General features: G+C 38.1%; 1 protein-coding gene across 1 annotated transcript; it reads right to left on the bottom strand.

Moving 5' to 3' along the window:
* Positions 1 to 27902, bottom strand: si:ch211-136a13.1 (HHIP-like protein 1). The gene is made up of 14 exons (XM_059332223.1): positions 26777 to 27902; positions 18268 to 18532; positions 15754 to 16033; positions 14894 to 15019; positions 14617 to 14760; positions 10304 to 10416; positions 9387 to 9527; positions 8563 to 8637; positions 7750 to 7876; positions 7319 to 7464; positions 6712 to 6793; positions 4316 to 4398; positions 3745 to 4089; positions 1 to 1818 (listed from the first exon to the last, which is right to left on the bottom strand). Exons 1-14 carry the CDS (start codon positions 27068 to 27070, stop codon positions 1061 to 1063), a joined length of 2979 nt encoding a protein of 992 aa, XP_059188206.1. The 5' UTR covers positions 27071 to 27902; the 3' UTR covers positions 1 to 1060.

Genomic DNA, 27902 nt, shown 5'->3' with positions numbered 1-27902 from the left:
TCATTTTGCAGTAAAACTTTATTCATATCACAGGCACTCTGTGCCTTCAAATCTTCTTATATAAAAGTGGAAACATTTTATTACATTCATCAGACAGAATGTCCAGCATCTCCTTGTTAAAACTCTTTAGATCTGTTCATCTTAAAACTACATTCAAAAAGGTATCAAAATGCAAATTTTAAAAAGCTTCTATATAAAATAAACGTGCTGAAATGAACAGTACAAAAATACAAATATCTGTTGACATCATGGATGTCTAGAATGTATGTAAACAGAACACATAGCCAGAATATATACACAGTTTCCCCAATAGTCACTCAGTCCACGTTAAGCATTTTTGAGTAATTCGATCAAATTTTACATTCATCAAAAAAAGATGCTAAATGATGTAGCACCACAAACATCAAATCACTTGGTAGATGATCTTAAAATGATCTTTCATCAACAGTTGCCATATTTACTATCAACACTGCTGATGAGTAGGTGTTGTAACTAGTTTTATTGGTTTTAGTGTAAGCGTGGTGTTGCAGTAGCTGCTCCACCGACAGTTGCTTAATGGTACGTGTTTGGCGTAGCCTTGGATACGAAAATAGAAACAACTGCCCAACCCAATACTTAATGCTGATATGATCAGGCCCTTCATTGTGCTGTGGTTAAGAATAAGAGTTGGAGAAGTTAATGAGATTTCCTCAGCTAGGGAGAGGTAACAACATAAATGTTTATTTGTTGATATGAACTATAATAATTGGTATTATGTGCAACATAGACTGAGTGAGTTTAGGAGAAAAATCTGATGGTGTGGAAGGGAAGTGACAAATAAAACATTAATATGTAAAAGTGGAAAAAATAAATCCATAGAATTTTAGTAAACTGACATCTTCATCATTAATACTTAAAAATGAGCAGTCTTTAATAACCTCAGCACCTTCTTCAAATGCTCTCTTCTTCTCTTCTTTCTCATCCTGTCACTTTTCTGTTTCCTATGTCACACAAACCAAACATCTCTTCACCGTCTCCTCCTTTTCTTCTTTACTTTTCTTTTACGTTTCACCCCTCCATGCTAACCGCATATTACCCCTACGTCTTCCCCGTGTGAGCAGTTGTGTTTCCCCACTCTGGATCTCTTGCACTCCAGCAACGACCCCTCCTCGCCCTCACACTCCACGTCATCCAACAGGATCCTGACGCTGCGGTCGGCCTCGCCCAGCGCAGCCCTCTTCATCACCGCCAATGCCGTCGTGAAGCCGAGCTGTCGACACACTACAGTACCTGCTTTGCTGGTGAAAAGATCATCACACACTGTCCCCCACTCGCCACGGATAAAGATCTCCACTCTACCTCGATCCGATAAACCATCGGCGCTTACCAGTCGCACTGAGCCGACCCGCAGCCTTCTTCCTCTCTTTCGACCTCGACCTCGAGGCCTCTTGAATACTTGGTTACCCTCCCCGGTGCGTTCTAACTTCTCTCCAAGCCACAGCCGCTCTTCCTGCGATTTAGGCAGCGTTGTGTTGATTGGCGGTCCCTGGGGCTTAAAGCCTGATGCTGTTGGTTTCTGGCTCCAATATGGCGACCGTGGTGGGGATGTGGTCGAGGCTTCAGCACGCTCTGGGTATCGTGCAGGGGTCAGAGTCCTCTGGTGCGGTTTCAGGGAGGTTGTGGATGGAGAAGGAGGAGGTTGTGGTGAGGTTAAAGGTTGGGAGGTGGTAAAAGGATTGTACTGAAGGGGTCTCCCATGTTTCCTGGCTGGAGGTGAGGTGATGATTGGGGTTTGCGCGATCCTAGAGAAGGCTGCCGTCATGGCGGTTGTGCGATAACCTGATGGAGAGACAGAATCACCCTCTTTATTTGAATAGTAGTTTTACAATGTGATTTCTTTCTTTAAAGTAAAAGTATGACATTTTGGGAAATGCATTTATTCACTTTCTTGCGGAGAGTTAGATGAGAAGATCGATACCACTCTTGTATCAAAATGGTAAATATGCATCTGATTAGCTTAGCTTAGCTTAGCTTAGCATAAATACTGGAAATGGGCCAGGCTTGATTAAAAAAAGTGGTAAATCAGTTTTGTTTTAACAGATTAAAACTAAAGTCAAGTGTCAAATAGTCATCACACTTTGGTATTTGTACTAATGAGATGTGTTAGTTAGTGAGCTTTAAAAGGTGCAGGCAGCAGGATTTTGTTATCTTTGAATAGAGCCAGGCTAGCTATTTCCCTCTGTAACCGTACAGATATAATCTTTTCTGCAAAAAAAGCCAATAAATATATTTTCCAAAATGTCAAAATATCTTTAACCCATTCACCAAATTGATAATTTGAGAACTGAGTATGTTTTACAAACTTCAGATTTCACTAAAGCCATTTAAATCAAAGTTATCCTTAAAGACGGGAAAAGAAAAGATATAAACACAGACACACAAAGATGAATGTCCAAACTGAGGCTGATGCAGAACCATTTATTCAAAATAAATAATACCAAAGTACCTGATTTAAATTAAAGTAGTGCAAATACCCAACACATAAATAAGCACCATTTACCCTGCTTTAGACCAGCCAAAGAATAACATGCTCACAGGAATTAAAGTTGGGAATGAATGCCCCTTTTGCTAATTCCTCCATACCTGAGTTTGACACAAACTTGTGCAAAAAGCTCATCCTCACCTTCTATATCTGACATCTGCTTTCGGTTACCAAGTTGAGACATTGGAACACTACTGTACTTTATGTATTTGATTTATAAAAACTTGACTGCTATTTTATTCTTATTTAATTAGGTAAATATGATTTACAGTATCTATTCTTTCTTCTACAAAGTAATTTTTTTCTACTTTACCAGTGCAAAGTGCAATGACAGATAAGAAGCAACAGTAAAAGAAGAAAATTCCATCAAATAATTACTTAATTGGTGCATATTGATTTAAGGAATGTCAGAAGTGTTAAATATAAATATATTATGTAATAAAAAATGATCAAGTTTGAGCTCAGGAAATTTTTTTCCTGTGCCACAAAAAACATAAAATAATTTTAAACAAAGCACTTTTATTGCAATTTATTTATCTCCTAACTATTTAGCTCACATTTAATCATCTTGATTATTGTCAACGTGCAAGAAAACACTGCTATAGCTGCGATAAAAGAGTTAATTTGTAGTTTACACTCTTCCTACTCTTGCTTATAAAGCTATTATAGAACTTTGAATAGATAACACTATAATAGCCGGAAGTGAGCGTTAATCAAGTTATTTTCTACCCTGCAATATTTTAAACTGATATACAGACCAAAACTGGGTTAAAAGCGGGAGAAAGAAAAAAAAAAAAGTACAGTAAAACCAACTTTAACTTAGCTGCCAAACTATTTATTATTATATTACTATTATATTTTTTATATATTTAAATTATAAATTGAGGCATTTTATAGCCTGAAGCTGACATGCACCAACTAAGATGTGTACAACTAATTTAAAGTATTGCCATTTAAAAGCGGTGAAGCAAGTTTTATTAATAATCAACGGGAAGTAAATTGCACAGATATTAGTAAATATGGCTATTAGCAAGTAAAAATGTAAAGCAAAATTAGAGCGCAGAAGAAGAAGCCACTTGGTCTAAGGCTGGTGGCTTCTCCCTGCACTGATCCACTGGTGGGTTTAATGCTAGCAGTGGACTTAGTGGTTGTGTACTGACCGGACCTAGTGGTTGGGTGATCAGTGGAGCTGGCTGGGTAAACATGTGCACTAGTAAGCCTACCAGGGGGCGTGGTTGTGGCGGGGGTGGTTGCCATGGTCGTCTGGACAGTTGTTGGTATGGTTGTTGGTTTTATTGTTGCTGCTGAGGTTGTTTTTATTGTTGTTGCTTTTATAGTTGTTGGTGTTTTTCTCAGTGTTGTTTTTCTTGTTGTCTGTAATGTTGTTTTTCTTGTTGTTGCTGTTGTTGGTGGTGGCGTTTTTCTTATAGTTTTTCTTGTTGGCATTGGTGGTTTTATTATTATTATAGGTGTTTTTCGTCTTGGTGGTGTTTTTGTTGTTGTTGTAGTTTTTCTCGTGGTTGTCGTGGGAACAGCCGTGGTGGTTGGTTTCTTGTCGATTACATACTCTGCAAAGAAAAACATTTGTACGACATCAGGAAACCTATACAGTATTTGATACATATGTTTATATTGTTTAACTATGATGCACATTAGGATAATGAGAATAATAGACAGTATTTTGTGAACACGCAACACATAAATCTCTGGTGAAGTTTTGGTGAAGTGCACATGGCAATGTTTCACACACAGAAAATGTAAGAAAAAAAAAACATTATTTTGAGATTTCCTTACCTTCTTTGGGATAGAAGGGAATCAATTTTCCTTTTATCTTAACAGGTAATGGCTTGACACTGCATTTTCCTGGTGCTGCTCGCCTGTGTAGTCAGGGCAGCAAGAGTAAGCACACACATGCAATATATTACCAAAGATCAACTTTTCTACTTTAAATACACCTATATCCCTTTTCAACCAACCCGCACTTAGGTCTTTCGCTGGGCTGGTGCTGGACTTGCGAACCGCCTCAGAACCTGTTTGCTTTTCCACAGGCTCAAGAGCCACGTCATTACGTCATTGTATATGTCTATATACGTTTCCACTCTCCCAGCAAGTATAACTAGAAAATTTCCTCTGGGGAAATTCTGAAAGGGCCACGGGGGCTACTGCCGGTGTGTGTACACTATGATGAGATTCTTCAGAGATTTCAAACTATGCCCTTTAACCTCAAAATGTGTGTGTGTGTGTGTGTGTGTGTGTGTGTGTAGCGAAAATCGCATTAAGTTACTTGTGTGTGTGTGTGTGTGTGTGTGTAATTAAAATCACATAAAGTTACCTGTGTGTGCGTGTATGAAGCATGTTTATGCATGTGTGAGGAGTGTGCGCACTTTAGTGCATGTGTGTGTGTGAGTATCTGTAACTGTAATCACATCAAAGATCAAAGGCAATCAGATCAAAGCAATCAACAGAATTAACTGCAGCTGTGAATGTTCCGAAAGAGTGACAGCAGAGGTGGACAGACTCGAATTTCTGGCCTCGAACAGAAAGCATTTTTGGCAAAACCATAATACCTATCATTGATCCGACTTCACTTTGAGCGTCCCGAGTTCTTCCTGAACGTCTACATATGATTTTTTTTTTTTAAATGAAAAAATAGCTTTGTTAGAGCGATCTAAAAAAACTGTTCCATCTTCCTTTTTTCCGAAATCTTCCTGCGTTTTTAATATGGGACCCAATGAGGCTGTTGCTGGTGTTGGTGGCGCATCTTTGCGTCGTACGCCCAAACTATAACTCTGACAGCTTTACCAGAGGATTGTGAGTGACAAGACAAATGTTCCTACATTTCTATGTATAAATTATTTCTGTAGAGTGGAATTTGCGGCCTGGAGCGCAGTTTTCAAATTTATTTTTTGACAATTTTTTCTCTCCCTCTACACTCTGCCGATGATGTCACACACTGTGACACGAACATTCCGTGCAATACACAGTTTTGCCCCGAGCACTGGTCCCTACAGCTATTGCTGTATGGGACCAGTGCTCGGTGCGATTGCCCCGAGGCCCTAATAACAACAATGGCGGACTACATCATTTCTTTACAAATGTTGCTCCTGGCTTTACGACCCTACATTGGCATCCAAACACGACTGATACAATGCATTTGTGCTGCTTGTCTTGAATGCTATGGATGGCAATTACGTTCTTATTAACATTGAACATAACATGTGAATGTTAGCCTTTGTTGTAAGCTAACGCTAGCCCGCTAATGCTAGCCTGTTAACGCTAGCATGTGAAGCAAGTAAAATGAGTGACACACTTTTTAGTTGGTCACAATAATCCCGACCCAGCCCCTGACATAAGTGGTCCAAGGTTCAAGACCAGCAAAGAGTTGGTGTGGCTCTGGAACCAGTTTTCCTGGCCCTGAGCCAGTTCTTTGGCAGCCGAAAAGCAAAGAACTGGTTCAAGATTAGGCCGCCACTCAAAACCAGCGGTGGAACTAGACAGGTCAGGACATGCTCTGATTGGTCAGTGTTTCCGGGTCTTCCAGCATCTCTGCACCATCATTGCAGCTGGGGAATGACTGTAAATGTGCTTTAGCTCCACTTTCTACTGTTATAGTAAAGCTGTGAAATCACAACCTTAAAGGAAATCCTGACAGCTCATTTAACCTATTGACGCCTAAAACTTCCTGTAAAACCTCTGGGCGATTTTAAAATAAGCCCCTAAAACCTGAAGTTTTTCTGGAAATTCAACAGAAGTGTCAACGCTTCTACTAAATAATAGATTTTTCAGCCTCTGTAGCAGATAGAAATTAAATTCAAAAAGTATTTGAGAGGCTATACAAATACTACAAAACGATGTATCCGCTTTCCAGGCTTCAATGGGTTAAAGGGAACGTTTCTGAATTCAGGCTGTTTGCATTTCTCCGCTGATACTTTCCCAGTATTATTTATATTGCCCCTAGACCTGATTTATAATTTTAAAAAAGACATGGAGATTTTATTTTTACAATATGGTACCTTTAAGCATATGTTGGATAGAATGCAATACCAGTCCAATCGAAGTCTTGGTTAGCTGATTGTAAGTTTCTTTTCTGGTGAAGTTGCCACACTCACAATTGGTCTACTCCAAACACTCCTGTGGGTATGATGAAAGAGTATGTGTTGCTGCAGTCATGTGTTGTAATGGTTAGTTACCTGGAAGGGTCCACTATCTTATAGACGATTCCTGCTCTGGCTGTGGCACTCGGGGCTCCTGTGGCTAAGAAATACAGTTCACCTAGAAAAATGGACAGAGAAAGAGAAAAGTGAGTGAGGCACAGAGAGAGGGAGGTGAAAAGATGGTGAACATCAGGGACAAAGGAGTGAGGGAAGGGCATATTTATATTGAATATGGATGAAAGAAGAGCAAGAAAGAGGAAGGAAAATAGCAAAACAGAAGATATGGAAAGGGAAAGAGAAGAAATATAACAAGGGCTTTGCTTGAACTTTTCAACTTAAATCTCCTCCAAGGCATTTTCAGAGGGACGGAAGAGATTATTTTAGACCAGCAGCATGTGTGCAACACACTTTAATTAAGACCAGATTTAAAGTCAAACACTGAACTGGATCCTTTTGGTCACAATTTAATATTATCAGCAATTCCGAAAGTTAAGAAAATACACAACACGACACTTCCACACCGTTAATTTTCACTTTTAATTATGTAGAAATATGTGTAGGCTAGATTTATTCCTTGTCTATATCATGTCTATATATAAGCGATGTTGGCAACACACCAGAAGTAAACACAAATGGCTCATACCTGCTTCATCCTCGCCAAAAGAGATGATATATTTATAGTAACTGTTGATGAGTTTGGGGAATCTGCAGGTCTGATCTCTTCCCATGCAGATTTCATTGTAGTGCCATTCACCTGAGGTGAGATTCTCCTTGAGAGACATCAGACGCCTCAACAGAAACAAACAGCACATTAACACAAATATAACATCTATCCCCATACAGGAAATACCTTCATATACATGTATTTTGACCATGAATATAAAAGCCAACCTGTGCATAATAGCTCAGTACATTTTTTTTTAGTTTTTGCTTTTCACACTGTTTTAAAGTGTATTGTGATGGTGTTGCAATTACCATGATCATACATCAGACCCTGGGTCTTTGCAGTGACAGGACAGAATGTGTCCATAGATGTTTAAAGTTTAGATTTCATAACAATGCAGAAAAACTCACCCACTCATGAAATCCCCAAAGATGTAGAGTCCATTGAGGTTGGGCATCTGACAGCCTCTGTAGATGTACCCTCCTGTCACTGATTTGCCCAACTTGTGGGGGTAGGCAAAGATAGGCAAGATGTCATCTAGACATAGAACAACACATCAGTTTATCATCTTAACAAGAAGACTTTAGTGACATTCTGTACACTGAAGATAAAGGATGAGAAATATATATAGAAAGTAATTTGGACTAGAATACATACTTAAACTAAGTTCAATTTAACAGTGACAGTACATATATTGTTTACATTTTTATCCATCTCTACAGAAGCCTTGAGAAGGAAATGAAAAAATGAAATCTAATGGAGTCCAATCTAAATTGTTTACTCTGCAGATTTTCTTTTTCATCTGTGAAACCAGTGCCTTGGTTTTCATCCACACATGCTCTAAAACTGTGAATTTGCCTGTTTAAACTGAATTTCTAGTGGCTGAAGAGTGATGAACCAGACAGCTGTGGTGGGTGGTGTCACAGAAAGCCTATTCATAAAACGAATCAAACTTCACTGATACCAAATCTCACTCAAACTTTCTAGAACAGCCTCTTGTGGACAAAATGAACATTACAAATACAAACCTGCCCTAACTTTATTTCTTCACAGATTTTACAGATTAGATTTTCCTGGCAAAACGTATTTATTTATATGTATTTAGATCAGACTTAAACAATTGGTCACCAGAGTGTTTTTTCTTTCTTGCCACTCAGGGCTGTCATACTTCTTAGTAGTATGAATTGTAAAAAGTGAAAGAGGTTCATGACAACATTACTCACCTAGGGAAGAGTTCTGACAGAGTTTGCGATCGTAGCAGCTGAAGCCCTCTTTGGCTCTCCATCCATAGTTGCCTCCTTTAAACATGTATAGACAAAGTTATTGCAACGCCAGGAGAGGAGTTATTGCCATTATAATTCTTTCTAAATGGCATTGCATCATAACGGAGTAAATATACTGTTAAAAAACAGTTGGACTGTCAAAGTTATTTAGATAGATAGATAGATAGATAGATAGATAGATAGATAGAGAGAGAGAGAGAGAGAGAGAGAGATAGATAGACTTTATTTATCCCAAGCTGGGAAATTAGAGTGTAGCAGCAGCATTACACACAGAGACAAAGACAACACAATTAAATAAAAAGAACAACCTAGGCATACTTCAAGCAATAAAATATAATACAATAAAATGTAATGTAAAAATAAAGTGTCTAAAGAAGGAGTATGTATTAAGGAGTAGAATTCCAGTGCAGAATAAATATGAATATGCAGTATAAAAATGTTGGTGCCGTGAAACAAATAAGGTGCATTTGTTTTGGCTGTAATTAGATGTTTGTTTCAGGACCCATTCACCCTAATTGTTAGGGAGAAGACTGAGATTACACTATGATGTGTGACTCACTGTCTGTGAGGTCTCTGAGAGTTTTATATGACATGGAAATGAGAAATGACAGCCACGTCATTTAAGAATAAAGCATTTAATTTGGAGCGGTTGAAATAAATCTTGAACGCCGTTAGAGGAATAATTCATTCAGAGGTTTTTGCGCTACAAACAATAGATTGAAATATCCCAAGTGAAATGTTGCTTAAACTTAAAATCATCATACCTTTAACGATAATGTCCACCTCTTCATATTTGTTCTGGCCGACATCACCACAAAACATCCTGCCTCCGCCCCGGCCTGTGACGGGGTCACCTCGGTCGATGGAGCAACGCCACATGTTGCGAACTCCATAGGCATAAATCTCTGCACACAAATACAAGACATGTTTCTTTTATTGTGTTTTGAACTGACAGTGTTTACTGAATAACTCAGTCACAGAAGACCATCTGCAGTTACAACCTCTGTGTGCACATTATAGAATCTAATAATTGTGCCATTGATCTTAAATGTTCAATTACTCTTAAAAGTGACCAGGCATCAGTGGTGTGAGAAGTATTCAGATCCCTTACTTAAGTAAAAGTACTAATACCACACTGTGAAATTACTCCACTACAAGTAAAGGTCCTGCATTAAAATCTAGTAAAAGTGCAAAAGTATCAGCATCAAAATGTACTTAAAGTATCAATAGTGGAAAAAAAGTACTCGTTATGCAGAATGGACCCATTCAGATCGTTTTATATATATTCTAAATATATTATTACATTAATGTATTGATGCTTTTATGTGAGCAGTGTTTTATTTTGCAATTACATTTTTTGCATTTAACTACTTAATATACTGTCATGAAGTTAAAATTTAAAAAAGTCTAATCACTTTAAATTAATCATATATTTTATGTTAAATCTCAACCTGAAAAGTAAATAAAGCTGTCAGCTAAATGTAGAGGAGTAAAAAGTACAATATTTGCCTCAAAATGTAGTGGAGAAGAAAGAGTAAAAAGTTAGATAAAATGGAAATACTCAGGTACTTTAAAATTGTACTTAAGTACAACACTTAGGTAAATGTATTTAGTTACTTTCCACTACTGCCAGGCATAAATAACATTTTTCAACAGATTGGAAACGTATTAAGCGTTTTACCGGGCCGTGCTCCCTTCTCCCCTAGGAATGGGTTGTCTGAGGGGATGCTGTACGGGGCGCCATCGTCGTTGTCGTCAACGTCAATACGCAGCGCCTTGCCCAGGAGTGCTGACCTGCGCAGCACAGACAGAACATGAGAGAGTTATTCAGAAAGGCTTCGAGACTGAAGGGGCTGAGTGGCTGGTTTAGTTCTCTTTTTAGATTGATACAAAAAGACCTTCAACTTTTGTTTATTTTTCATTGTAACGTACAGTGGTGGTAAAAGTAGTCAGATCCCCTTACTTAAGTAAAAGTATTAATACCATGCTGCAAAATTACTCCACTACAAGTAAAAGTCCTGCATTCATAACTTACTGAATTAAAAGTACAAAAGTATCAGCATCAAAATGTACTTAAAGCAGGGGTCCCCAAACTTTTTTCGGTGGGGGCCACATCAACTTTTCTTTCTGTGATGGGTCTACAGGAAATGATATGGGCCAAAGTGACCACCAGTGTTATTGTGTAAATATAATGATCATTTGTTGGCCTTGGCACCACCTGTTGGTCTTCCAAAAATAAGAAAAAGTCTTCACATGTTTATTTGAAGTACCACAGATATTCCTTTTATTTTGTAGAAAATAAAAGCACAAGCTGATGCCAGTTAACAATGAGGTGATGTGATTTTGTAACAGGTACAGGTGAAAATTGATTCTGCATTCAGAATCTATTTTCCGTTTCTACATTTTGTTGACCGTCTCTCTTCCGTTAGCTTGCCTTGCCCGCGAAAACTTGACGCTTACAGCTTGACATCACGTAGATTGGAATATACCATTGTGTGAGGGGGTGAAAATTAGCTACTACTGTAAATAATTCACAACTAAGGTCAATTTTAATTAGAACGCCTACCTTAGTCATTACATGTGGATATTTTATAAATAAATATATAATAAATGCAATTTAAAAAAAACAGGCCATGTTTAGAGGGATTGTTTGGGATAGTTAAGTGGGCCACTCCAATTGCTCTGGCGGGCCAGAAGTGGCCCGCGGGCCGTAGTTTGGGGACCCCTGACTTAAAGCATCAAAAGTAAAAGTACTCGTTATGAAGAATGGCCCCACTCAGATTGTTTCATATATTCCAAATATAATATTGGATTTTACAATATTATTATTGATGCATTCATGTAAGCAGTGTTTTAATTTTCTCAAAGTAGGGCTCATTAAAACTACTTAATATATTTTTATGAGGTTTAATTAAAAAAAAAGAAATGTTTTTCATGTTAAATCTCGACCTGAAAAGTCACTAAAGCTGTCAGCTACAGTAAGTAAGTAAATGTGATGTTGATGTAAATTCCACCACTGGTAACGTATGTTTGACCTTTGACCTTACACTTTCCTATCATCTCCTTTTATCATAATTTTTTTTCTCTTAGTTCTTTATTCTTCTGTTTATTCATTCCTCATTCTTTCTCATACAACTTTCCAACATCAAACTTTCCTGCCTTTCAGTTACCGTCCTTACTTAGTTCAGTAACGTCCTGAGTTCACGTCCTTTTTGCAAAATCTCTGTTTGTCCTGTTGCACTACCTTACTATCCCTTTCTCCATCTTTCCTCCCCTATCATATACTTTGCACCTTTCTCCTGCTCACTCCTTTTCCACTCGTTTCAAACCCTGCCTCCCTAACTCTCTCTCTCTCTCTCTCTCTCTCTCCCTCCCCTCCACATACCAGTGTGTGGCAGTCCGCAATGTGTAGTGTCAATATTAGACTTGGCAGGCTGTGTCCTCCCTCATTCCCAGAACAGCTAATGCCTGTCAACAAAACCCCTCAGAAACAGCTAAGTGTCTAAACTTAGCTGTCTGGAGAAAAGCTGTCAGCATCTCAGATAAACCTCGCTAAATGTTTCGTAAACTGTGTCATTAACCTGCTGCTGATAAAATTAACTTTTTCATCAGAGGGTTTGCCACAGTGATTTTGGGCTGGTCTTTAAGACAAACAGCACCATTAGCATTCAAGTGTAATTTTAGCCTCTGGAAGAAAAGAAGCCTATTTTTTTTTTGGCATGAAGCTGCAATATTACTTCAACTGTTTTAAATTTATATCATAATCCAAGTGTTTGTCAGCTCCACAATTGGAAGCGTAATGCATGAAATTCTTGCAATATTGTGCGACGCGTATACTGTAAATAAGCAGTAATATTTGCACGTCCTACCTTATTGTTCGGTTGTAATTAACATTTAAGCCTGTGAGATTGATCAAATGAGGAATGACAGCTGTAGCTCATGGCTGAATTGAGGGAAAACCTTCACTGCAGTGAAAATAACATCATAGCATCATCATATATGCATACATTAACATACAGGCACAAACACACATTGCCCTTAAGATACAGCAAGCCTATTTATTGGATGAATTAAATTAATTATACCGTAAAGGTCATGTGGTTTCAGAGGAGAGTAATGTTTACTAACACAGGAAAAGACTCATAAGGCCCTGCAGGCCCTTTAATAAAAGCTCCTTTTATAAACTCCATGTGCACTGCTATTGACATAAACACATCATGCCAACTCTCCTTGACTTTTCAACTATATAACAATCCCATTGGCACCTGGGGACTACTACCAGATATTAAATGTGGTTTACTGTTATATTTTTCATTGCTTTAGCCTAAAGATTAAGAAAAATGGACACACAATGTACATGTATTCCACCATTACTATAAGACTATAAATGGAAACTTCTGTCTCTTCTGCAGTAATCTTTATTGGTGTACATATTTATATTATATATTTGCATTATATGAGCAGGTTCCCAGCCTACTAAGATCCTCAGTTTATGGGATTTTAATAAGTGGAAGATAACCAGTGTTCAAAAAGCCATCATTTATAGTTGCAACACAGCACTTTGAGTGTCTTTTCCATAATTACAAACCTTCTCATTTGGCATAACTGGAATTTAATTAACTGGAACTCCTTTTTGGCAGGATTGGCTCGTTCTAATCAGACTTTGGTAATTTTCTGAATATATGTTTATGTTGCCAACATTTTAACAACGTCATGGTGTCTGGCAAAATTTCATATGACGAGCACTTTTACAATTTAGAATTTTTACAACCTCCTTGAGGAATCAGAAGGATGTGTTTATCTTTGGTTTATGATTTTAAATTGCATATCAGACTGAAGCTATGCAATCATTTTCAAACAATTACAGGTGAAACACACGTCATAGATGTGCCGCTCACTTTCAGGTTGGTTGTTATGGCATGAAAACAAATGTTGGTAACCACAACAGGAATTAGATGCAAGACAGAGGTGCTCCAAGTTTTGTGCCAATTTAGGGAGCCAGAATATGATTGAGGGCCACATAGAAAAATGCAGTCACAAAACTTTACACAGTGACGCAGTAGCAGACTAGTGTCTTAAATGTAAGCTACTTAAAGTGAAAGTATTGAAATGGACAGCGAAAGATTAAAATATAATGCCAACATTTCATGTCACAGGCCACATCAATGGCAAATGGATGTCGCTTTGGATAAAAACGTCTGCTAAAGGACATTATAGAATTGTAGAAATGTTTGAGAGCCGCCAAGAAGTAGAAGTAGAAGTAAAAAACAAAGAAGATGATAACAACACAGATGCTTTTTTGGAAGATAGATTTTTCAAGGAATCCTGTTACCCATATCTATATACAGTCATGGAAAAAATATTAGACCACCCTTGTTTTTTTCAATTTCTGTTTCATTTTAATGCCTGTTACAACTAAAGGTACATTTATTTGGACACATGTAATGATAACAACAAAAATAGCTCATAAGAGTTTAATTTAAGAGCTGATGTCTAGCCATTTCCCATGGTTTTCTTGACGATGATTTTGGTTATTATCAAGAAATGCATGGGAAATGGCTAGACATCAGCTCTTAAATTAAACTCTTATGAACTATTTTTGTTGTTATCATTATATGTGTCCAAACAAACATACCTGGCATTAGTTGTACCAGGCATTAAAATTAACAAGAAATTGAAGAAAATAATGGTCAAATATTTTTTTCCATGACTGTACTTCATCTTCAAAGGAACACAAAGATTGCAATTTTCTTTCCTTATTCTTGATTAATTTGGAGATTACCAACCAGTGTTATGGTGCATTACCGCAACCAACTTGAATGGATTGTGGATTGGGAAATGTGCATGCGTAAAATGCAGACCCTCAGTTGTAGTAGTAGTATGAATAGATCTGTGTGTGCATTTGCTGTCTGCAGATGAGACCTCAGAGGGTGTATCCTCGCTTTTAGAAACACTGACATAATCAAGCACATTCATTAGTGAAATTATACTTACTTATTCTGTGAATTGCCAAACTTCCCAAATGGGTCCCCAGCTCGGCCACCATCACCAATAAAGATGTACAGGTACCCGTCATGGCCAAATAGAAGCTGTCCTCCATTGTGATTGGATGCCGGCTCGACCACCTCAAGAATGGTCCTAAAACAAGACGTACAAGTTGCAGAACTTACAAATATTCAATTTAAACTAAACATGGATCAACACAAATCTAAAAAATCTCAGTTCCTTTGTTTCCACTTGTATTTCTCTGACTTTGAATGTCTCTCCTCACCTCTCAGAGGTGTGGTCTATTTGGTTGTCATCTTCGGGTAACAGTGTGAACTCGCTGATACGTATCCTCTCCTCCTTCTTTATTTGCACAGAGTAGTATACGTAGGCTTTTCTGACCGTAGTGATCCTTAACAAAGAAACATTAAGAAGTCATACTTTGCACTTACAGTCATGTTAAGAGCTGATATCTAGCCATTTTCCATGCATTTCTTGATAATAACCAAAATCATTATCAAGAAAACCATGGAAAATGGCTAGATATCTGCTATTTTGGTAACACTTTACAATAACCAACTAAATAATGTTTATAGATGGTTTACAAACCAATTATTAACCATTTACAAAGTGCTTTACATATTTAATCGTTAAATGTTTTCAACAAATTTATTAAAGGTATATGAATCATTTCAAAATCATTAACATACTTAATATGGAGTTAAAAATATTAAAATGGGTGCAACTAAAACTATATATAAACAATTAATTATAATTTAATTGTTTGTTAATGGTAAAGTAACTATAAACGTACATTAATAGACATGTTATAAATAAATATGCATCTATTTGCCATTTATACATGATTAAGTTAGTTAAACATTAATAAATTATGTATTCACCATTCTAAATGGTCTATAAACCGTTTATAAATGATGGTTATTGTAAAGTGTTACCGCTATTTTTGTTGTTATCATTATATTTGTCCAAACAACCTGTACCTTTAGTTGTAACAGGCATTAAAATGAACAAGAAATTGAAGAAAACAAGGGTGGTCTAATATTTTTTCCATGACTGTAGACACAGTTTTCAATTGAGAATCGCCTATTGTTAATGTCTCAACAACACAGTCATGAAAATAGGAACCTTGGGTGTAAGGCTATGCAGAGGAATCCCCTTTCGTCTCCAGCATACTGGGATGTGAGGACAGCACGGGTGAGGTTGAGGAAAGGACGGTCGATCCTGGAGCCGTTGGCCAGATACACCCACACATAACCCAGCTGCTCTGCCACAAAGAATCGATGAGTCCCATCATTTGCATGGATCATGGCCACGGGGTTACGGAGCCCGTTGGCAACCTCCTGCAAGCACAGCTCCAGACATCCTTTGGGATCCTCGCGAACTGAGCCCAGGTTAGCATTAAGATCTGGGGACAGAAAAGATTATACAGAAGATGAGAAAGGCAGCCAGGAGTAAAGAAGAGACAATGAATCAATCATTTTAAGGACACAAACACAGAGAAGAGGTCTGGGAGTTGTATTTAAATTTAAGTGTGTCTGAGGATCAATTAGTAGCTCACCAGCTTATTTTCTCCAGTTTTTTTATGGTTAGCATTGAAAGTCTATCTTCAGCAAATACAGAATACGACTGCCAGCTTCTGAAGATTAACACATCATTCATTTCTCCACTTTTGCTTTTAATTGAAATATAATATCAGCATGACATGTAACGATTCAATTTAGCGAGGCAGTCACAATCAAATCTTTTAACTATGCTTCTCCTTTTGGATATATCTACTGTTTTAAATATCATGTCATATCATATCATCATCATACCACCCAGCCAACCGTATTTACAGGCAAACAAGGAGAAGCAATTTCTGCTCATAAATCATAATTAGACTGTCTTGTTAGCACAAGTTCAGGTTCTTGCCATTTAGAATTATTTTTTTTTTAAATCTCAGTCTATGGCAACCTGTTTGTACATGTTGGCTGTTTATGTAAGTAAAAGTGATGACATATGTTTATTTTCTGAGTTTTTCCTGAACTCAACCTCACAATTAGATCAGACAGGTGTCATTAGTTTCTGTCTGCTGCTTTGACTGTATAAAAGACGTGGATGTAGCCTCCGGGTCTGTATGTAAACGTGCCTTAAACCAGGGTTTGGTTGTACTAAAACTCACTCTAAGTAGTCAGGTTTCCATTTCTTCCAGTAAGTACATCTACTTTTATGTCCATTTCTTTGTTAGCCAAAATTATAGTCCCACTTAATATCACAGTTAACTTGATTATAACGGATGCAACTTCCTAACCAATGCATCTAATGCAAACGATCTTCCGAACTCCGTCCGATCTGCTGAGTCCTTATCAACCTTTAAGAAGAGACTGAAGACCCAACTCTTTACTGAACACCTTCACACCTGATCTACACCAATGACAACGATATATAAATAAAATAAAACAAACTGTTCGCACTGACCGCCCGCGCGACTTAAAAGGAATTACATCCTAATGGCCTCAAACTAACCCATGGCACTTCCTCTTGTGTTGTTTCTTGACTTCATCTTTGCTTGTGTTGTATTTACTCTCAAATGTACATCGCTTTGGATAAAAGCGTCTGCTAAATGACATTGTAGAACATTACCTGATAACTCGTCTGTCCCCAGCTCCACCCTCTCATTCGGTCACTTCCAAAGATGGCAACGCCCAAAATGCCAAACTCAGGACCTGCGTAGCTTTCAAGGATTTGACTAAGCGTCCTTGCTTGCGTGATGTACTAGAAAACACATTTGTTCAAGTCCTATCCCCTGACCAACCTCACCCTTACTATTGACGTCCACATAAAGCTTCATGAATCATTAGTTGGATTTGTTGGCCCCCATAAGATTGCGCTCTTGGATTAATTAAAAAATCTCAAGGGATGGAAATTGAGAAGAGAGCTAAAGAGCCCCATTTTGTTTTGACATTTGATCAAGCTTTATTTGGCCAAGGTTAGGTGCTCCATACATGGTTCTCTTGCAAAGTTTGATAAAAACTTGGGGTCCATTTTTATTGAATGATTTTTACGGCTATTCCTGATTTACTAGTTGTGAGTTTTTCTTGTGTGATTTTGTAGCATGCTGGGAATGTTTTTTATTTATCTCTGCTTGAGTGAACATATTATTAGACTTTTATTTAGCAGTGGGTGACCTATTTGTGTTTTTGTTTTGTTCTGTGTATTTGTTGTTCACTTCCATTTTTATTTATTTAATTATTTTATTTTATTTTTTTTTTTGGTAATTCTTCTTACTATTAGTTATTCCTTATCTGATTTCATTTTATGTATTATTTTTATTATTATTTTTTATTTTTTTACTTGTTACACTTGACACTGTTTTGACTCTCGTAATGTCATCTCTTGATTTTGTTATGTCACTGACAAATCAATAAACAAATGTTTAAAAAAAAAAAAAAAAAGCTTTATTTGGCCATCACCAACCCCAATCTCTCGAGGTGAATGCCTGACTAAACCTGATTGGGCTGCTAACCAAGGTGGGTCTTGCCAACAAATGTAGTGAGATTCATGATGAGGCGCTGGTTACTTCCACTTCATTTACACAGTCAATGGCCTACTGCTGAATGAACGTAAACATCTGTACCATGTGTATACACCATACTGTACCTGAATTAGTCAATACATTAGGATAGCAGTAATGTTTGTCCTTCAGCTCCAGATATTCACAGAACTTTCTGCGATCTTCTTCTATTGTTGCCGTCAGGTTAGCAAACTGCTGCGGGTTCCCAGAGTCCTCCAAGACGAGACTGAGCGTGTAGCGACACTGATGCCAGTAGTCGGAGCAGTAATCACCACACAGTCCGGGCAGCATCCGCATGGGTGTGTTAGCATCTTCAGCATCATACAGGTGTGCAGCGTATGGAGAACACTCCTGCAAAAGAAACATCTATCAACACAAAGTTTGAAAAAAATACATGAAGATATTTTAGGAAATTTCTGTTTCCATCTACGTAGATCTTCATCAGTGCCTATGCTTATTAACCATCAGTTAAGCCAATGTGTTTATCTCAGAGGTAAAGCTAAGGACACGCATGGATCACATAAATATAGGATTCATGCACTTATTTCACCACCACTCCTCACCACCTCACTATGACTGGTCAGGACTGGGTTATATACAGGCTGTCTGAGAGCAGACTGGTACGTATAAATGGATCCTAGGAAGGTCCAGTCAGTTATTAAGTCACAACCACACTGTCCACACCCAGGATGGTGAGCTGCAGGCACAGGGAAGCACGACACCCAAACCAGAATGTGGTCAGCTGGTTTTCTTTCACTCAGTGCCAGATCATCTTAACCGATCATCTCCAGGGAGCCAACAGAGCCAGAATCACAAAAAGCACAAAATCACTTGTAAAATGTTTGTTGGAAGCCAAATATAAACAACCAAGTGACTATGGTCACCACTGATTCAGGGCTTCTGGTTAAGAGAAGTATTGGTCATGCTGTGTGTGTGTGTATAATGTCCAGAGATTAGTTCACTCTGCCAAAAAACATTTTTGACATTTAGGCAACAAAAGCAAATAACTGAATTTGAATTTCTTCTTCTGTATTTCTAACTTTCCAGTTTAGAAATCTGGTAAATATAAACAAACAGAAAGTGCACACAAGAAACTAGAACTTTATTTGAACATCTTCACAGGCAAACTGTGTGAAACACTGTAATGTGTTTATGTGGCTGTACCTGGATCTTCTTCTTATAAATAATTTCCACATTTACTTCATCTCAAGCTGAAGAATCCCTATTAAGTAAGACATATTATCAATTATGAATATAATAGAGAGAAAAGGAAGAAAGTTAGGTGTCCCTGGGTCTTACTGTGTACCTGCTTCCAAATTTGTTACTTATAATTTCTGACATCATTCAGTTGTTTCTTTAGTCTAACATGAGTTCAGTTTTAAAGCATCTGTGTTGGACTTTCTCAAATATGCAGATGAGTTACTGTGCAAGTAATCATTCATGTACTGAATGTAAAAGCATATAAACAATTGTGGCATTGTATAATCCCTTTTGTACATTTATATTTCTTGCTTTGTTTATTTCTTGTACTCACACAACTTCAGCTGCTGCTCCACCTCAGTGGAACCACTAAAATGACCCAAAAACTAATAAATAAATCATTAGTAACCTGGGAAAAAAGAGATGAAGAGACGCTCACTGCAACAGAGAATCTTTGTTAAATGACATGAAGTACAGAGATCAGAGGCTTCCTGGAAAACAGCTTCACAGGGCAAAACAAAACCTGTGTTCAGTCTCAGCTGCTGGTTCTTTAATGAAAGCAGTTTCTGAAGCAAACTGGGATGTGAAGCAGATGGAAGCTTGACTAAATGAATTCATAGTACTTCCTACAGTTTGATTTATCTTCTTTATTTTACAGTAGGGCTCTGTATAGTACAGGGTCATGCAGATGTTTTATATAAAGGTGCCTCATAGTGTTTTCATTCAGCAAATTGGAGACTTTACAAAGTGAATAATGTGAATAATAGCACCAAAAGTATAAGGTAGTGTGTATTTTTCATTATGTGCTGAACTGTCCCTTTAAAGCAGGGGTCTCGAACTCAAATTACCTATGGGCCGCCGGAGGCAGTATCAAAATGACCAAAAAAAGACACAAAAAATACTAAAAAAAGACACAAAATGACAGAAAAAAACTTAATTACCTTAAAAAGACACAAAATGACCCAAAAAATGCACAAAATTAAAAAAAAAAAAAAGACACAAATTTATTTAAAAAAAACACAAAATTACCCAAAAAAGACACAAAATTACATTACATAACATTTCCACTTCTTCCGGTAACAACAACACTTCAGATAATAAACGGTCCGGTAGCAGCTGGCTTTCTTTTTGTTAACGTCGTCATAGTAACAAGAAGTGAAACAAAGCTCCAGTTTGCACAATAAAGGGACCTTCCACACACAACACGGTAAAGTGCCATTCATATAAAACTCACATTAAACTTTCATATCAAGGTGGGGGGGCCACAAAATATCGTCACGAGGGCCGCAATTGGCCCGCGGGCCGCGAGTGTGAGACCCATGCTTTAAAGTCATCACTGGTCCACAAGGGCAGTTTGGTCCACAGTGCCTTCTCCTGTTTGACCCACTGAAACTGTAAAACCCGCCATTGTTCTGAGACAGTCTTATTTTGGCTCTTAGTATCATAGGGTAGGATAAATTCATGTAAGTACTAACAGCTGTTCCCTAACAATGCAACCACTTCTAACTACTATAATTTGGTGTTTACGCTGTACAGTTTCAGAATAAACTAAAATTCAAAGTTTAGAAGGAAATAAAAGCCTTTATTTCTTCAGTTGTCTGCCTTCTTGATGCTACGTGCAGCACTGAACGATCCACATGGTGGTGTTTTTACTGAACGCAGAGAAGAGTCATAGCAAACAGATGGCTGGTAAATGTGTGAACCAGGACCCCCAGAGAGAGAGAGGGGTAAAAAAAAAAAGGGAGATGAAGGGGGGAAATGAAAAGGGAGCTGTCTGTGCTTTAAACTTTACCCTAAATCATTGTTGGAGTCAGTTACTGGATGTGGCTGCTATAAGCCCCAGTAGTTGTGATTGTGGTGAGAGAAGGCAAAGTAAAGAATTGTTGGACGCTGTCTGTCTGTGTGTTGGGAAATTTGTTGTGGTATGGTGCTTTCACATGCTGTTTGGAAACTTGAACATCTGCAGTATCTTCTGCTGCTGTGAGAGCGAGGCCTTCCTAAAACATGCAGGGGTACTTATTAAAAATGAAACAGGGGAAACACTTAATTCAGTGTTCTGTTGTTCAGTTAAGTGCTCACTAAATGTTTTCAAGTGGCAGTGTTCAGTTAAAAAACCAAGTTGCAACACACATACAAGCACACACACACGCACACACACACACACACACACACACACACACACAAACACACACACAAGTTGTACTAATCAAACTTTTAAAGATTTGCCTGCCTGTTTTCCTGTTTTATCTGTGCCTCACTCAGTCTTTATCTTTATTTTCATTGCTTTTATCCCCTCACTCTCTTTCTTTCTGTCCTCTTCTCTGCCTCTCTCTTCATTTCTTCCCTTCTCCTGCAGGAACTTGATATATCCTGTACCCATGGCCAGAGGAGGAAATGGTTGTTTGTTTGGTCAGTTAAGCTTGGGGATGATGATAATCTCTCTCCTGTCTCCCTGTCACACACACACACACACACACACACACACACACACATTTGCCATTTTCCCTTCTATCTGTCTGTCTCTCCATCTGTCTTTCTTTCTCTGTCTCTCTTCACTGTCTCATTGATATCAGTGCCAGGAAGCCCCTGCAGTGCCGCTGAGACAGAGAGCCTCAGTGTGGTGGGTTTACCCAGGATAAGTACCTTGGCAGTGGGCTAATTTGACCACCAAGGCATCTTTTACCTCAAATAACACACGTTCTGAGTGAGGCTAAAAAGATTTCTTTGAAAATCTGAACAAATAATTGAATTTAAAATATATATATATTTATAGTTTAAAAATACTGTTGTATTCCTATTTATTTGACAGACCTTTTTAGTCAAAAGATTGAAATCATGAAAAATTTAAAAAGTTTCAAACCACAAATGCTTTTGTTTACTTTTAAGATACAGTCATGAAAAAATAGTTTTCTTCAATTTCTTGTTCATTTTAATGCCTTGTACAACTAAAGGTACATTTGTTTGGACCAATATAATGATAATGACAAAAAATATATATTTTAAGAGCTGATATCTAGACATTTTCCATGGTTTTCTTGATAATAACCAAAATCATTATAAAGAAAACCATGGAAAATATTAACTCTAAATATATTAAATATTAAACTCTTATGAGCTATTTTTGTTGTTATCATTATATTTGTCCAAACAAATGTACCTTTAGTTGTACCAGGCATTAAAATGAACAAGATATTATAGAAAGCAAGGGTGGTCTAATATTTTTTTCCATGACTGTATTTGCTCTCATTTAAAGGGACAGTGTGTAGGATTTAGTCGCATCTAGTGGTGAGGTTACATTTTATAACTAGAAAATTTCCTCTGGGGAAATTTTGAAAGGCCCACGGGGGCTACTGCCGGTGTGTGTACACTATGATGAGATTCTTCAGAGATTTCAAACTATGCCCTTTAACCTCAAAATATGTGTGTGTGTGTGTGTGTGTGTGTAGGTGTAATTAAAATCACATAAAGTTACCTTTGTGTGTGTGTGTGTGTGTGTGTGTGTGTGTGTGTGTGTGTGCTTGTGTTTGTAATTAAAAATTACATAAAGCTACCTGTGTGTGTGTGTGTGTGTGTGTGTGTGTGTGTGTGCGTAGCAAAAATCACATAAAGTTACCTGTGTGTGTGTGTGTGTGTGTGTGTGTGTGTGTGTGTGTGTGTGTAATTAAAATCACATAAAGTTACCTGTGTGTGCGTGTATGAAGCATGTGTATGCATGTGTGAGGAGTGTGTGCACTTTAGTGCGTGTGTGTGTGTGTGTGTGTGTGTATCTGTAACTGTAATCACATCAAAGATCAAAGGCAATCAGATCAAAGCAATCAACAGAATTAACTGCAGCTGTTAATGTTCAGCAGAGTGACAGCAGAGGTGGACAGACTCGAATTTCTGCCCTCGAACAGAAAGCATTTTTGGCAAAACCATAATACCTATCATTGATCCGACTTCACTTTGAGCGTCCCGAGTTCTTCCTGAACGTCTACATATGATTTTTTAAAAGAAAAATTAAAAAATAGCTTTGTTAGAGCGATCTAAAAAAACTGTTCCCTCTTCCTTTTTTTCGAAATCTTCCTGCGTTTTTAATATGGGACTCAATGAGGCTGTTGGTGGTTTTGGTGGCACATCTTTGCATCGTACGCCCAAACTATATCTCTGACAGCTTTACCAGAGGATTGTGAGTGAGAAGACAAATTTTCCTACATTTCTATGTATAAATTATTTCTGTAGAGTGGAATTTGCAGCCTGGAGCGCAGTTTTCAAATTTATTTTTTGAGAATTTTTTCTCTCCCTCTACACTCTGGCGATGATGTCACACACTGTGACACGAACATTCCGTGCAATACACACCCATTATAATCTCAGAATTTCTCCAAAAATGATCATGGTGATTGAACAGGGATTGATAAAAAACTATATGACCTATCGAAACGTGGATTAATATACTGATACACAAGACTTGTGTCTACTGTTTAAAGTTTAAATGGAGTCTCTAGGTGAAATTATGCCGGAGAAGTAGACGTTTAAAAATCTCCAATTATTGTTCTTTTTCGCTCATTTTTTGTCAGCCGTCCCATTCATTTCAATGCAAAATTTTGGGCAGTTTTTCGCGACTTACGTCGCGAAAAATTTGTATTCTGTAGAGAAAAGTAATAGCACACCGATCCCGATCAAACCGCACGTTTTGATATATAATTTGTCCTGCAACTCTTCAAGTTGTAGGACTAGTAGCGGGACGAAATTGCGTCCAGAAGAGGAATAAGAAGAAATCCACAGTATAACAGTAGTGCTCGGTGCGATTGCTCCGAGGCCCTAATAAACTGATTACCTCTCCGCTCACCTCTGCCTTTCCAAGCATGTCAAACTACAGTGTCTTTCAGGTAAAAATGGAAAAGGCCCTCTCTAGAGCCGATGTTTGGTTTGTCTGTTTTAGGCCACTGTAGAAACATGGCTGTCTCCATAGAGAGGAAACGATCCCTATCCCTATGTGGGGCTCATTCCTTACCAAAGAAAACAACAATTCTCAGTTTCAAGTGATTTAACACTAATGAAAACATAGTTGTGAATATTATATTTCACTTCTGCCAATGAATCGGCCTAAATCCTACACACTGGTCCTTTTAGAAATGAATAAATTACATGCTTGTGAGTCAGTCTGCATGTAATGTGAGGAACCCCTCTCTTAGCTTTATATATTTACACTGTTCTTGACCCGGGCTGTATCTAACTCAAACTAGACTGTTGCAAGTCGTACGTGCGCTGAAGCACTGCTTCGAAAGAACCACAGTGGGCTATAATTACCACAATGATAGAAACCTATATTTTAGGAGTCAGAGGATTTGTCACTGTCTTAACATAGTGCATGACATAGCAAGCTGCCAGGGAGACTTGCAGTTTGTTTTTTCTATTGTTTTGATGTTGATATTAAAGATGAAAGTGTTGCACAGCCCTTTGGCTTCTGCAGATTGAAGATTGTATCCAAGGGTTATGTGCCAGAACCAATTGGCACGGCACCGACTTTATCACTTAGCTTGCACTCACCATCTGCACAGAGTTAGTATCTGGCCTGCAAAATCAGCACCTAATTATGTAATCAGTGTGTGGGTGTGGCTTTGAGATTTATTCTGCCAGTAAAGGGGAGAGTTCAGTGCTGGATCTTTAAATTAAGCCAGCTCAGGAAAGAAATAAAAACCTTGTGATACTGATATAGAAATAGTCATTAAATTAAATAACATTTTCAAACTTTGAAAAAGGCCACCACTTAGAGGAAGTTGCAGTATTTGTGTTTCTGTTGCAAGCAGTATAAATGTTAAGAAGTTTTATTTATTCTTTTTTTATTTGTGTTTTTCTTGCTACTTCATTGCACACAGTGTGTTGTTCACTAACCATTGAGATTACCATAGAATTAGGTTAATGAAAGAGAAAACTGGTTTATTTTCCAGTTTTAAAAAAACCTCCTAAAGCTGTACAGAACCTTTAAATTGTTTTCTTTTGGATTGCCTAAAAGGAAAAAAGTACAGTAAATGTGTGGTTAAATAGTGCTGCAATCTTTTCTCATTCAGTCATTCTGCTTCAGGGTCTGGAGTCCAGCTAACTCACGCTTATGTCTGTCTCTTAACAAAGTTTTCTGGGAATCTGGAAAGGATGAAGCGTGGTTCACTCTTTGCGGATTAACTTCATATGTTGCACACATGAGAAAAAGTTAGCCAGTGACTTATTTCAAGTCATTGTCTGACAACTTCAAGTTAATCATTTTGCGCTGGGCTACAGTGAACACTTCAAGCCCCACAGCAAGAGGACTGCGGGTTCAAAACTGGCTTGTGACTCTTCTGTGTAGAGTTTGCATGCTCTCTCCATGTCAGCGTGGGTTCTCTCGTTGTCCGCCGGCTTCCTCCCACAGTCCAAAAACATGCACTTATGTTTATTGGTGACTCTAAATTTCCCATAGGAGTGAATGAGAGCATGAATGTCTGTCCTGTGATAGTCTGGCGACCTGTCCAGTGTGTACCCGACCTCTCGACCAATATCAGTTAGGATTGGCTCCAGCCCCCTTAGATAATGAATGAATTGGAAGAATTATGTGTGCTGTGACATCTTTTTTTATCGCACGTTATGTTCTACTATGTTTGGCTCAACGGATTTTCTTCTGGATTTATTTGTAATGTTTCAATCAAATGGTTAGTTTGTATTCTTGGTTCCAAACCAGAGTTGAAAAGTTGACTTTTTTCGCATTGTGTTATTTAGTTCACAACCCAAAAACACATGAACAATACTTCAGGCTGCAGTTTAGCTTGCTAAGCATGAGTAAGCGTTGTCAAACAGATGTCAGCCTCTCCATGAAGCCAATAAACCGCATGTTTTGTTGGTTACTGTACTCTCTTGAGATTAGGTTCTCACTGACGAACCACACCACAGTTTCACCACAGAGTGAGCCAAAAACTGGAATTTCCAGACAGGTTTTGTGTGTTATGGTGCTCACTGAAATATAAATGACATTATATTATTACAACCTGATAAAACAAACCATGTGAATAGATACGTTTAAATAAACTGCAAACCATGATCATCTTTAAGACGTCTTGGTGTAACACCTTCGACACCAAACCAGGTTTCCAAGTTACGACTGCACACAACATCCACAGTCAGGTAAATTTTCACCTTAGGTTCACAAATGTGGGACTGTCACTCTACACAAACACATAGAGGACTCAATCCACATGGATTCTACTCTGAAATTGACCAACAAGTTGTATGTTTCCAGTAAAATGCTATAGTTTCAGGCACATAATCATATAATGGCTGAAACATATATTATCCATTGAACATCTGGTTGATGCTCAAAGGATTTTGACCACATAATCAAATATTATCATAGTGATTTGAACAAGTAAATGTTTCGCTTACCTGGCAGAGGAGGCTGCGTATATATTTGGCACAGGTCATATAGCCTGAATGGTCAAAGTTGTCCATGATGCTGTAAAACTTGATAGATATCTCTGCATCTTTTTCCAGATCACAGCATCCAAACTTTGAATACTCCTTGCAAAAGAGCAGTGGCTGCTGGGGCTCAAACGGAGGCTTGTAGTCCAAACACTGAGGGTGACAGCACCCCCACCAGGCCTGGAGGACCAACAGCAGGATGAGGAGAAGGAGGCGAGGGAGGTAGGAGTGATGCAAATTACAGGTCTGTCGGGTCATGGTGGGACGATGCTGTATTTCAATTCAGGACCTTGACCCAATAATGCTGTAAATCAAAGCAGCTTGGCTGTTATATTTCAGTATGTTGTGTGAGAAGATGGAAGCTTTGTTTTCAGAATAATGCACATGTTACATCTCCACCAGCATGTGAGAGAAACAAAGTCAGATTTTCTGAAATAGTTTGGAGTATTGGATGTCCTCATTTGATGCCCTGGTTTCTCCAGTTTCAGACAGCCATGTGTGTGTGTGTGTGTGTGTGTGTGTGTGTGTGTCAAACAAAATGACTCAGCATCACACCTCAGAATCCAGATACTATGTTTATGTGGCAAGCTGCCCTCTTGATGTGTGTTAATAGGGTAAAGTAAGGTCAAACTGATCCAGGTCCAGTGAATTCTGTTGATAGTGAGGAGATCTGCAGTCCCTGGTGGTGGGTGAAGGTTGGTAGAACCAGTGTCCCAAAGTTCTGTGAGTGAGTAGAGATTCAGTCCTCAGATTATCTGCACTACAAAAAGAAAGAAGTGTCCAAATCTTCCAATTTCTCAAACTTGTCCATTGCATGACAATTTCTCAAAAAAGCAAGTTATTTTCCTGATGCACAGAAATACTCAAAAACAAAAACAAGAAAGCAGTCACATTGCTAGAATCCAGCAGGGACAAAAATATAAAGTTGCACCTTCAGCCGAAGTTCCTGCAATAATATTTACTTCCAGCTTGAAGTCACTTGGAAAGACTCGCTGTGTTTGCTCTGGACATGTGCTCACTTGCTGCAGCGGACGTGAGCCATACATACAGACAGCAGGAGAGAGTGGGAGAGAGAGCTCCTTTCATTCAG

The sequence above is a fragment of the Centropristis striata genome, chromosome 4 (assembly GCF_030273125.1).
Source record: "Centropristis striata isolate RG_2023a ecotype Rhode Island chromosome 4, C.striata_1.0, whole genome shotgun sequence".
In the NCBI taxonomy this organism is placed as follows: Eukaryota; Metazoa; Chordata; class Actinopteri; order Perciformes; family Serranidae; genus Centropristis; species Centropristis striata.
The sequence above is the reverse complement of the archived record's forward strand: the minus strand, read 5'-3'. Positions and strand labels throughout refer to the sequence as shown.